At 36.6% G+C, this 13,558-nt stretch overlaps 1 protein-coding gene across 1 annotated transcript in view; it reads right to left on the bottom strand.

Moving 5' to 3' along the window:
* Nucleotides 1–5,912: 5,912 nt before the first annotated feature.
* dnajc5ga (DnaJ (Hsp40) homolog, subfamily C, member 5 gamma a) overlaps nt 5,913–13,558 on the bottom strand; it is a 39,391-nt gene continuing 31,745 nt past the window's right edge. The window contains exon 5 of the mRNA XM_060851686.1: nt 5,913–13,199. Within this exon, the coding sequence (XP_060707669.1) occupies nt 13,138–13,199 (62 nt within the window). The 3' untranslated portion in view covers nt 5,913–13,137. The remainder of the gene's footprint in view (nt 13,200–13,558) is intronic.

The following is a 13,558-nucleotide window of genomic DNA, read 5'->3' as shown; positions in this document are numbered from 1 at the left end:
AAATGTCGAACCTCCTGTTCCCTGGATGCTGCCTGACCTGCTGCGCTTTTTCAGAAACACATTTTCACATCTGACAGGAAGTACATATCACTCTACTAAAGGCCATTTTTGCTCCTCCGCAATCTACAGACCCAGAAAATAACGTCTCATTTTCCTCTGCAAAATACTGCCCCAGGTTAATAGTTATGGCTTATATTTTAAGTTTCTCCAATGACCTGTTAGACTCCCTGGTGGCCCCTTCCGAGATTCCCCTCATCCCCATTGAGGAACTCTGGGATTTTATCGAGGGTACTTTTGATCACCACGATAGAGGTAAAGGTGCCAAGTAAAGGTCGCTGCAAGATACTGGCTGACCTCCGGGGTATCCAAGATGAATGTGCCAGCAAGGTAATATGTGTAGTGGCCAGGGTTGGATGCTTACATAGCTGCATTGATGGAGCAGTGCCAACAAGGACAAACATTGGCTCCAGCAGTTGCCCCACATGCGTGGGACCGGGCAGGAAAACTTAGATGGGGTTGCATGTCAACTACGTGAACTTTCACAGGCTCATTGTTCCTGGTCATTGCGGACTCCCATTCAATGTGGTTGGGCATGCATAAAGATTGTTCTGCAAACTTAGGGAAGACAATTGAGAAGCTGTGAGCAATACACTAAATTCCAGAAATACTGGTCATGGACAATGGAGTGTCATTTACAGGCAGGGAGTTTGAGTACCCCCTAAAATCAAATGGCATTCGGCACATAAGAACAGCTCCATACCATCCATCATCCAATGATCTAGTGGAAAGACCAGTCCAAACACTCAGGCTTAAAGTAGGAGCCAACAGTGTCAATTGAGAACAAACTGTAAAGTTCCTGTTCGATTATAGGATCATCCTACTCGCAACAGGGATAGCTCCAGCAGAATTGCTGATGGGAGAAGACTCCGTACCAGGTTAAATCTGACATTCCCAGACCCGAGGAGGGGTAGAAGAAGACGGAAAGGGGGCGAAACAGCAGCAGGAGTACCAACACTGACCACATGCTGCTGCTAAGAGAGGGGGATAATTTAACTCAGGAGACAACCTTTTGTGCTGTAACCATGGAAATGGCCTTAAATGAATAAGAGGCAAGGTTGACACGAGGTCAGATCTCATCACATGCAAGGTTAGAGTAGGTGATACAGTCCTGAATAAACATGAATCACCTGAAAGCTGTTATCTGCAATGGGGCAGGAGCAAAACATACCTGGCCCCTCAGAACAGCCAGCAGGCCTATCAGAAACTGTAGGTTTTCCCTATCTCATACCAAGCAAACCTCAGAGTAAGAGATAGATGCAGCCTTGATGTAATTACCACGGACAGAAGAGGAGGAGCCTCTCCAGAGATGCTCCGAATGCAAGAGGCAGGCTACCATCCAGCACACATTGCCTGTGTCAGTATCTGACTCAGAGGAACTGGACTTGGGGCGAAAGTGTCACAGGAAAGATTGCAAGCCTTTGCAACTAGGCCTACATCTGTGAATGGGTGTGTATGAATATAGTGATTGGCTCTCCATGGGAGACTGATTAACAAGATTAGATCTCATCGAATACAGGGAGAACTAGCCATTTGGATACAGAACTGGCTCAAAGGTAGAAGACAGAGGGTGGGGGTAGAGGGTTGTTTTTCAGACTGGAGCCCTGTGACGAGTGGAATGTCACAAGGATTGGTGCTGTGTCCACTACTTCTCATCATTTATATAAATGATTTGAATGTGAGCATAAGAGGTATGGTTAGTTAGTTTGCAGACAACAACAAACTTGGAGGTGCAGTGGGCAGCAAAGAAGGTTACCTCAGATTACAACGGGATCTTGATCAGCTGAGCAAAGGGGCGAGGAGTAGCAGTTGGAGATTAATTTAGATAAACGCAAGGTGCCACATTTTGGGAAAGCAAATCTTAGCAGGACTTATACATTTAATGGTAAGCTTTTAAGGAGTGTTGCTGAACAAAGAGACCTTGGAGTGCAGGTTCATAGCTCCTTAAAAGTGGAGTTGCAGGTAGATAGGATAGCGAAGGCGGCATTTGGTATGCTTTCCTATATTGGTCAGAGTATTGAGTGCAGGACTTGGGAGGTCATGTTGCGGCTGATCAAAAAGCATTGTTTAGGCAGCTTTTGGAATAGTGTGTGCAATTCTGATCTCCTTCTGATCAGAAGGGTGTTGTGAAACTTGCAGGGGTTCAGAAAAGATTTACAAGAATGTTGTCAGGGTTGGAGGATTTGAGCTATAGGGACATGTTGAATAGGCTAGGGCTGTTTTCCCTGGAACGTCGGAGGCTGAGGGGTGACCTTATAGAGGTTTATAAGGTCATGTGGGGCAGGGAAAGGATAAATAGACAAAGTCCTTTCCCTGGGGACGGGGAGTCCAGAATTAGAGGACAGAGGTTTAGGGTGAGAGGGGAAAGATATAAAAGAGTTGCCCCTTAGGGCAACTTTTTCACACAGAGGGTGGTGCGTGTATGGAATGAGCTGCCAGAGGAAATGGTGGAGGCTAGAACAATTGCAACATTTAAAAGACATCTGGATGGACATATGAATAGCAAGTGTTTGGAAGGACATGGAGCCAGGTGCTGGGAGGTGGAACTAGATTGGGTTGGGATATCTGGTTGGCATGGACGAGTTGGACCAAAGGGTCTGTTTCTGTGTTGTACCTCTCGGTGACTCTATGAACCCCAATCAGGAAAGTCTGGCAGACCAACATAAGTAAGGGATGAGAATCTCCTCAGTTCAGGCGACTGACCCTGAGCCAATGTACTGGGCACAATTAAATAAAAAGTGACTTATGACAAGATACCAGCATCTGTATAGCTATTTCAGGTATCACCCTTTATATTCAACAAAATACTGAATAAAATCAGACTCAAAACCATTTTACCTGATTCCATAATTTATGCCTCATTGTCATCATGTGCTATGATGTTCCACATACTAATAATTTGATTTTTTTTTACCAACTTTACTGCTTTGATTTTTCAGATCACCCTGAGACTATGTCTCATCATAACTACCTTATTAACCAGTGAATACAAAGATACCATTTATTCTCTCAAAACTGTAAATGAAGGTACAAACTTCAAGCTTCCCTTTAACCTTCTAAAGTCTGTTCTCCTCACACCCCTTGTCATTATGGACCTCTCTGTCTAGCTATAACCCATCATTTCTAGTGTGCTAGTAATCTTTACTGTGTCTTTCCCCAACACTATTATTCATATAAGTGGATCTTTGATTTATACACAGTTTTCATCTTGTAGTTTGTCATTTTTAAACAACCATCATGTTCTTCCATGAACCAATAATACCTCCATATATTAACCTTACTTACCCTTTTAAAGCTTTATCTCAATTGCCATCTTTAAAATAGTATGTACCTGCATCCCTCAATCTTTTAATTGCTATACTGTGAACAAGCTTATCATTTAAGTAAAAATTCTTTCAAAATCCTTTCCTGTCACACACTTTCAAAAACAGAATTGAATTTTCACATTTTACTAAATTATATATTTCCTATAATCTAGTATTAGCAAACATTAATATTACTCCTGTGATTAAAGGCAATTAAAATACATCATTTTTGGAATATGTACCATTTTAAAAAGTGAGGCATATGGATATGGATTAGAGATGAAAGAGGTTTTTTAAAAACAAAGTTTAAAGTCGTTCTGGAACAGTGACATTAACACACCAGTTCCATGAAGATATGTGACTACAAACAAGGGATTAAGTATTAACAGAATAAGATGCTTACATTTTTGGGTTTATGACAGACGTTGTCAATACATTAAAAGTGTAGATTTTGTTTTCTGCTCAGTTCAAAAAACACCAGACTTTTAGGTGAGAAGAATTAAGTTCAGAAGTAGGTTTTAGTTTCTCTCTTAGCTGGGCTCAGTTTAGAAGAAACCAGTTACTGCAGCAGCATTGTTTCTGTAGTCTGTGAAGTTTTCAAGCCAGAGGACTTTAGGATAGAAAGATAGTTAAACTGGGAAGTTTAGCCATTAGAATTGTGAATGGTTCATACCATTAGACTTGAGTATGAAACGTAGAGTTGTTTCTGCATTTCAAGGAAGAGTAACTGCAAGGAGTCATTTAATTAGAAACTTAGAGTGGGATAGGAGCACACTTTCTCTGGATTTAAGTCCAGTTAACTAACATTAACTAAGACAAAAAAAAATGTTTAATCAAACTAGGTTTCATTTTGGGGTTTAACTTGTACTGTAGTACTATCAGCTAGGGTCAATAAATTCCTGTTTTTACATTCGAAACAATTTATATAAACGACAGAAAAAACTACAGGCCCAGACAAAATCCATACTAATTGTCCCCACTAGTCCATTGTTCTCAAAATGTTCATCAACTTCATCCATTTTCTTAATAAAATCTGCCCACACCTGAAGAGCAATTGTTTCAATTTCCTAGTTTTTGTCTCAAACAGATCACAGAAATTACAATAGAAAGACACTCCACTTGGCCCAAGCAACCTCTTTTGATGTTTATCCTCCACACAAACAGAACTCATCCTAATCTTATGTTGCTTTCTGTTACCCAGTTAACCTCTTTTAAATGACTGAAACTGAAACTGTCAAAATTGTTAGCACATTCCAGTACCTTAAACCCACACTGTAAAGTTTCTTTTCCTCAACTTTCATAACTGCTCCCTCACTCTCATGGGTCTTTTGCTACTTCTGCATACTTTCTGCTACCAGAGATTGTTTCTTAAAATTATAACTGTGCTTGCATTTTATTCCTACTCAGTAATCTGGAATAGATAGAATTTGGATCTGTTAACTTGGAATTTTAACCTTGCTTAGTAGTTTAAATTGATAACCAAAACACCCATAGAATTTGATCTTGCCTCAGGAGTTCTCCAATACCCTTGCAATCTGTAGTACTATGTATTGCACTTTTCTTTCAATGCCCATAAGACACAGGGAGAGAAGTTTGCTTTACCATTCAATGAAATCACGACTGCTCTGATAATCCTCAACTCCTCTTTCCTTCCATTTCCCATAACCTGGTGTAAAATCTATTTTGGACCAAACTTCTAAAACTGCCTCTGTAAAATTCCATCCAATGTCACTGATTTCTATGCAAACTAATGGCATCTAATTAGGTTCTCTCCCTCTTTAGAGATTTTTGCATCCAACTGTGTCCCTTACCCTGCCACTTGAAAGGCAGTGTGCTTTGAGTACGTGACAACTGCTATCAGAGAGACCATCTGCGTTATATCTCAGAGCCTTTAAAACTTACTGTACTGCATAAATCCCCTGTTCCTCTCACCAAACATTGTTTATTGACATCATTTTCACTAATTATCTGTAGTCACCATCTTCTGAAAACTCCTCTCTGGAAACTGGACTCAAAATGTTAAAATCATCATATGATCCTCCTATTTGTTATTCATCTGCTCAAGCAATTAAATTCTAAGTCTTCATGGATATGTACTCCATCTGAATATGTAAATCAAACGTATGTCACATTATAATTGATTCAATGGCAGATCACAGTCTCTATGCTGCAAGACAAACAGTATCTCCGCATTTTAATGGTTTGAAAATCTAATCTAAGTCATGGAATTAATTCCCATGGTGAAGTTCTTTATCACGAAAGAAACTGGAATAGGTTTCTCAGGAAGGTAGGAGAAATAAAATCCCGACATCATTTATCAATCAATGCTTTAATTAATGATCGAAGACAAATGTTGACAATCTTGCCAGTAATACCCATTTTCCATGAAAGATTGTTAAAGAAAAAAAAATCAAAATTTGACAATTTGCAAGGGTCAGGATGGAGAAAAGAAATGCAGGAAATGGTTTAAAATCCATCATTAAGCATATTATAGACTGAATAATCTGTATTGTACTTCTGAAAAATTAGTTAAACCATGACACATACCAGCCAACATCTTATAAATCCATATTTATTAACAAGTCATTCATGAGAAAATTGTACAAAATATATTCTGATCACATTAAATCCAAACATAGCCCAGTCTAGATTCAAGTTATAATGTCACTCAGTTCCTAATAAATGAAATTCACTATCCCTTTATATACGGAATTATGCAGCTGAAAAACACCCCAAGCCCTTTGATTATTAAATACAACTTAATTTCCATGACAGTGAACACTGCTCATTACAACAATGAAGCAACATAAATCTCTCTTAGACCCTTTGATGGAGATGTATACATAGACAATGAGACAGCAGTCTTTATCTACATTCAGTGACATGATTTAGTTTTCTTTTTAAAAATACATGATTTTTTTAAATGAACAGAAACCGTAACTCAATAATTTAACCTCTTCTAGAGTAGCTTTCCCACCATTTGAGGTGTTATGTTGGATACAATCAACATAATTATAATGATATACTGCCACTATATAAATTTAGTTATTTACTTTCTTTCCCAAACAGCAATCTTCCTAAATAGCTTCACTTCTTGGCTGACAAGCTGATTTAACCACAACTTACTATGTACAAGTGAAACAGTTCCCAAAAGAATTTAGCTTAAGTAAGCTAGAAAACAGTTTTTTTTTTAAAAATCGGACTTTTAACATAATTTACTAAAATGAAGCTAATCTAATTTTATGAAGAGCTCAACTTTCCAAAAATGCAACTATTTGGCAAAATTCGAAGTAGACAATATATAATTTGATGAACAGAACAATATGGCACATGCTGTTATACACTGGGATTTCAAGAACAAAAAACTCTACATCAGACTAAACTTGCATTTCATTAGTGATTCAAAGCAACAACTAAATTTGTTTTGCATAAAAATTTGAAATCAAGTTCCAAAACTACTTGCACAATATTTTATATAGCTTTGAGGAAAAACAATTCCAGTAATCATTAGCACAAGATGTATTACTGAGCAAACTGTATTTAGTGCAATTCCAGAAATGCTGTGCCAAAAATGTTTTACCTAAACAAATAGCCCTAAATGCTTTAGAAGGCAACGAAGTAATTTACTACTGCCAGTAATTTTAGTAATTCTAGCAATGTTTACATATTTATTCAATTGTGATCAATGTCTGAGAATACTAGACAGTGATTATATTATACCAGCTTTGTTTTAAAAACATTTCAGATATTACTAACTTTGAAGACAAACATGAAGACTGATAAAGTTACAAAATACATAAAATGAATTGAGAGCACTATTGCATGCGATCTGACTTTCAATTCCAAAGGCAGTAAGTTATGAATTCATGACTTGATTTATTTTTGGCCATTTTGCTAGAAAGAGGAAACTTATTTTTTGATCCTGCCTCATTCTAGGGTACAGATATACCTGCAGAATCGTTTTGGTCAGACAGCCTGGCTTCAAATTCCATCTGTAACAACGAAACAAGTTCTATGTCTACATGTTTCTTCATGTAGAGATAGGTTCAAGATGTAGACTTTTAATGTTGAGCATGCCAACCCTTAAAAACTATTTAAATTCCACTGCAGTTACATTCCATTTGACATTAAGGCAAAGCATGAATGTTTTTTCACGTGATCTAATTTTACTGCTACCTGAATTGGAGACAGAATCCAGCACTGGATTTATATTGCCTGGCTTTTCATTTGATAACTATATTTGTACTCAGATGAACAGTATACATTTTATAATATTTCCATACCCCCATGCAGGACAGGGCATGTTTTAATACAAAGTATACACTGATCCGTTAACCACAGATACACTATGAAAATATATTCCTGCTCTTCAAACTGCCAATCATCATTTTGTTTAAATGGCAGCATAGGAGGGTGATCTAACATTTACTGCTACAGTTAACTTGTGTGACTTTGCCATCATCTCTCATGAATGATGAGGGCAATTTTGATAAGCAAGCAGAGTTTCTTTCCCCCTTTAGGAGGAACATCCTCCACTAAAAATCTTCGTTTTCCCTGTCATTATTATTTTGGCAGATCAATTACTAATAATTTCCAGTGGTGAGCACACTTTTTTTTTAAGATTCCCTACAGTGTGGAAACAGGTCCTTTGGCCCAAGTCCACGCTGACCCTCTGAAGACCCACTCCCCTCTGACTAATGCACTTAACACTATGGGCAATTTAGCATGGCCAATTCACCTGACTTGCACATCTTTGGACTGTGAGAGGAAACTAGAGCACCCGGGGGAAACCCACGCAGACACGAGGAGAATGTGCAAACTCCACACAGACAGTCACCCGAGGCTGGAATCGAAGCTGGGACCGAGGCAGCAATGCTAACCACAGACCCACCGTGCTGTGTCCTTAAAAGACAGAATTTTCTTTCAGGGAATAAGCAAAGTCCAAGATGTTACGTTGTACTGCTGGCATGGATTAAATCATTTTTTCCCCCAACATTTTGTTTTAAGTTGAGGTTTTGTTGTAAATTTCCAAGAAAAATTCTATTTGGATTTCTAGTGGATGAATCACTAAATGTATGGCTATGAGAACCATATGAGAGCTGTATCCCTCTTACAATGAAATAGAAACCGGTTTCCAAATTTAATTTTATCAGTTAAATCTTGATCATATATTTTCCTTACAGAAAACTTTCAAACAAATGTAGATGCAGAATTCATGCATTCATATTGAACTATAAACAAATATTCAGGAAAGATTGATTAATATTAAAGAGATGAAGGAAATCAAATCATGTTTTAATAACTTGTTTTTTGCTTTCCAGCCCTAATATGTTTTTGTTTTCTAATACTATACAGATGATCCACTGATTAATCCATACAAACCAGAACTTCAATCAAAAACATTTTTCTCAGTAGCATTTCCCTCAATTATATTTTAAAGGGCAAATTCTTAGGCGATACAACAATCAAAGTCAGTTGTACCCCTTATATTTTACAACAATGTTTCAAAAGAAATGTTCAGTCCAAAGGATGTTTCAAGCATAGGCAGGATAAAAATCTATTTTATAAAAATGATATACCACTTTCTTATGCCAATTATTTGCATGAACACTAAATTTTAGGACAGGAACAATCCATAAGTGTATTCTCAGATTTTAAAACAGTCAAAGATTCACTTAGATTTGGTTGAATATTCTGACCATGTTATTCAGCTGTGCTAGACAAAATTTTCATATAACTCTAACCCTATCTTCATAGAACCCCTACAATGTGGGAACAGGAACTTTGACCCAACTAGTCCACACTGACCCTCCAAAGAGTATCCCACCCAAATCCATTCCACTACGTATACCCCTGACTAATGCACCTAACCTACATACCCCTGAACAATATGGGCAATTTAGCATGGCCAAATCATCTAACCTGCACATCTTTGGATTGTAGGAGGAGACTGGAGCATCCAAAGGAAATTTACGCAGACACGGGAGAATATGCAAACTCCACACAGAGTCGCGTGCTTTTAAGAAACTATGCTTTGAAAAAGTAGGTAGAGTAAGGTTATTAAATTAGACCTTCATTACAAATTAATTTTGCATCTTAAACTTGAAATTGCAGTAATTAATATTGCTGAAATGTTAAAGTAGATTTTATCCACTACGAAGAGATAAGATATAACATGTATCTCAGCATAAAACAACTGATTTCTGTTCGAATACACTACAATTGGACAAATATTAATTTTGTAATTGCTAAGAAAGCTGCTGGTGTAATCACTGCATAACGTGTAAATTATGCTACAGGGGTATCAACATTAACCCTTCGTTCATGTGATCAGAGAAATCCAAACTGTTTACAAATTAACAGCTTTAACTTTTAGGACATGTTAGAGGATAACCAACATTGGGCAAAAAGTGTTATACATTGCCCATCTACAGTAATGACAATCACGTGAAAAGCACACATTTTGGAAAAGTGATTTACATAAATTTGTAAGATGACAACATTAAAAGAATTAATTCTGTTTTCATACAGTATTATACATTGATGCAACTCTGCGGTATTGAGCCCCAAACAATGCCAAACAAATACCCATGCAGACATACTGTCTTTAGTTTTGTGTATTTACTTAACCAAACAGGTTTTCCAAATAATTCTAATTCAATGCTAATTTAAATATTCAGAGGGTTAGTAGACTCGTTAAGAGTCTTGCATGTGCTTATTGAAATACTACCCATGTTCTGGAACAGATCAGAAATTAGAAAAATGCAAATATATAAAAGTTTTCACACTATGTTCACATTTATATATGGCATACTCTTTTCTGAAACTTGGATTAGTCAGTGACCTCAAGAAATTTCAAGTGCGTAGTAAAAATATTTTGCTATAATACACTGCACCTTTGAAAATCTCTCTACCAGATTCAGTCTGTCTCAAAGTGTATGACAGAACAAATTTCATTACACTATTAGCTGTAAACATGTACTTTAGAAAATACACAAGTATGAAAACTTTATGCACAGTAGTAAAATTATACAGTAAAATGACTTTCAAATAAATGTAGCATACAGGTTCTAATATTTACAATTACATAGACCAACAAAATGTGGCCACTTCTGTCAATTATGTTGCATTCATCAATTAAATATGCATGTCATGATTCCTGGAGGAAAAAGGCTTGGCATACACAATGACTACTTTGAGCCAGAACAAAAACTTGCTTTGCAGGATTCCATTTTTAAATCTTTTACAGTATTGTTGTTTACTCACAGTTTACAAACAACATAAAGACTTAGTTAATTTTGATTTGAAATTATTTAAAAAATGGAATTTATCAATGACATCATAGCAGCCAAATTCCTCCTTTTAAAAAATGTTAGTTTTGATTAGGCAGGATATGATCTATTTTCTAATTTCACTATTATTTCCAATGACATATTATTTTCATTGACTACTGTAGAAAAATTCAGGAATCCAGAAATATGTGCAGTTGCCATTGAAACATAAGACATTTGCAAAATTTGCCCATGCAACAAAGTACTGGTCATGACTACAAGCTCAAAAGAAAAATCATACTGGAGTCAGTGGTTCGCTAAAACAAAAACTTTTCTCACTCAGCTGTTGCCAGAACATTTTGGAGAAATCCACTTTCACCATTTGTTAAAAAGGATAGAAAAAAGACACCCTAAACACAAAAATGAATTAGCCCTGTATTTGTAAAGTTAAATTGCATGATATTATTAAACCGTTGTTGCTGGTTAGTGATTAATAACTTTAAATATTACTCTATGATTTAATGTCAATAGGTGTGTACAGCAGGTTGACGTGATGTGCTTAGTATGCAGATGGAGGAACTAACTTATTTCTCGCTTTTTGTATGCTAATGTGCTTCTCACTTTTAACATACACTGCTGGTTAGCAGCAAGTCAGAAAGGAGATCTGAAAGTGCTAATCTCTTTCTGTTGGTCCACAGCCTTTATTTGGCAAATCTATGCAACACAAGTGGAATAAGGGAAGCGCCTGGCCTTGAGTTAAAACCTCAGAAAATATTTGGCCCCCAGAAAGCAGCATGTAGGTCCAGTGTGTGGACACATCATGCATTTTATAAACTAAACACCCAGCTATGGACAAATAGTTCCATCGGTTTGTGCATACCTTGGGAGAGATAAAGGCTAAGAGAGTAAACCCTGAGAAAAAAAAATCTGGAGCGAGGCCAAAGGTGGATTGGTGCCCAAGTCTCATCTTTCTGGCAATTCCAGCAAGTGGTGTGAAATGTAGCTCTCTACATTCCTTTAGTCCCAGCCAAGGAAGTCAGGGGAGTTCCTGACCCCTGGGCCTCCATAAAATTTGCTCAGGCTTGTGCCCTAGAGAGTGCACTCCAGTTTCAATAACATAGAATTGACTATCAAGATCCCACACCACTGTCTCATAAGACAAATGCTTGACAGAGTGATAAATTCAATGTCAGGAAATCAAAAATGGATCTACATATTCAATTGTACAATATACTTTGAAAAAGACAAGGGAGAGAAATGAGAATGCAATAATACATTAGCCTGAACAAATAAACAATTATTCAAAACTTCCAATAAATTAAAATTCTGATAATACATAGCAGCACTAGGTACACAGCTAAATGTACTGCAGACTTAAATATTGCTCATCGTCAATGGCTAAGAAATTTAAATTTTTGGCCAGATTATATTTTGTTTTGAAGCACTGAAGTGAATCTTACAACTACAATTTAGTTCAAAACAATATTTCCAAAGAGAGTGGATTACACCTTTCCACATACAGTCTTGATAACTACATCTACTGAGTTAAAAAAGTATATACCCTATTTGGCACAGAATTTCTGTCAGGAATCAAAAGTGCACAGTTGTACAGAGTTCATTCTTATTAGATCAAAGCCATTTTTCCAAAGAAGGATTCTATGGAACAACTTTTCAGCGAATGTGCAAAAGTTTATCACCTGACGAAGGAACAATTTTAATATAAATTAATTCCAATAGATTGCAACATTCAAATAAAAAGCATTTAGCTGATCAAATCAAAAACATGTTGCAGCTGCAAACCTGTTCTAACCTACATATTTTACTTCCTCCATACAATAAAGGAACTTCTTTCTAATCCACTAAAACTTAAATATTCAAGACATCTACTATTCCCAGAGCAAATCTGCTTTGGTTACCATTTTGCACATTCAGAAGAGGATTAGCTTTGGTGTTAAACGCAATAAGAACGTACTTTGTCCAAAAAAACATGTACAATATCATGTACAACATCCTTTTTTTGTTCCAAATTAGTAGTGTTTTACCAGTAGCTACTGGAGTAATTTGAAAGCCTAAATCAGTGCAACTTGAAATTACTTACCATTTTTATTCACTTACAAACTCAGACATCTGTTTCAATGGAATGAAGATTGAAGTAATAAAGATTTCAGTCCGATAAGACTTATTACATAGCAATACTTGTTTTTAAAAAAGGCTGGAGGAATAAAAAAAAGTCAAGTCATCCTTTTGTTAAAATAGATTATATCCTGTAAGATGTTTCAGTTGTTCTGTAGTTGGACATAACACAAATGTAGATTGCATAATACATTACAATACAAATTTACAAGTGTGTTGGTTATGTGAGCATCCTTCAAAGAAATTGCAAACTATACATTACATACATGTTTCATTAAAATTAATTTTCAAAATCCTGTGGTTAAAAAGAATTTTCAGATCCTTTGTTTTCATGTATCGCTTCAGTAGAAAGACATTTGGTCTGTAGACTGCTAAGTTGATCCAGATTTGGGGGATTCTGCCTGTGGCTGAATTACGATTGGGCTATTTACACCTAGAAGGGAAAATAAAAAAAAAGTGTTAAAACAATACGTGCCCAACATAAAACGTAAAAGCAGATACACTGGCTTAAATTATCAACCAAAACTGTCTAATTCAAGAAAATAAATGTTCCAAAATCAGAATCCTGCAATTTGTGGTTCTAGATAGTTAACATTTCATTCATCACACAATTGTCTGAAATGGCTCTGAATTACGACCAGCATTATGGTTGTAATTCAGGGTCACACAGTCATACAGCACAGAAACAGACCCTTTGGTCCAACCAATCCATGACGAACAGAATCCCAAACTAAACTCGGCCCACCTGTCTGCTCCAGGCCCATATCCCTTCAAACCTTTCCTATTCATGTA

Source organism: Hemiscyllium ocellatum, chromosome 3 (assembly GCF_020745735.1).
Source record: "Hemiscyllium ocellatum isolate sHemOce1 chromosome 3, sHemOce1.pat.X.cur, whole genome shotgun sequence".
Lineage (NCBI taxonomy): Eukaryota > Metazoa > Chordata > Chondrichthyes > Orectolobiformes > Hemiscylliidae > Hemiscyllium > Hemiscyllium ocellatum.
Note: the sequence above shows the minus strand (reverse complement) of the source record. Positions and strands in the feature narration are given on the sequence as shown.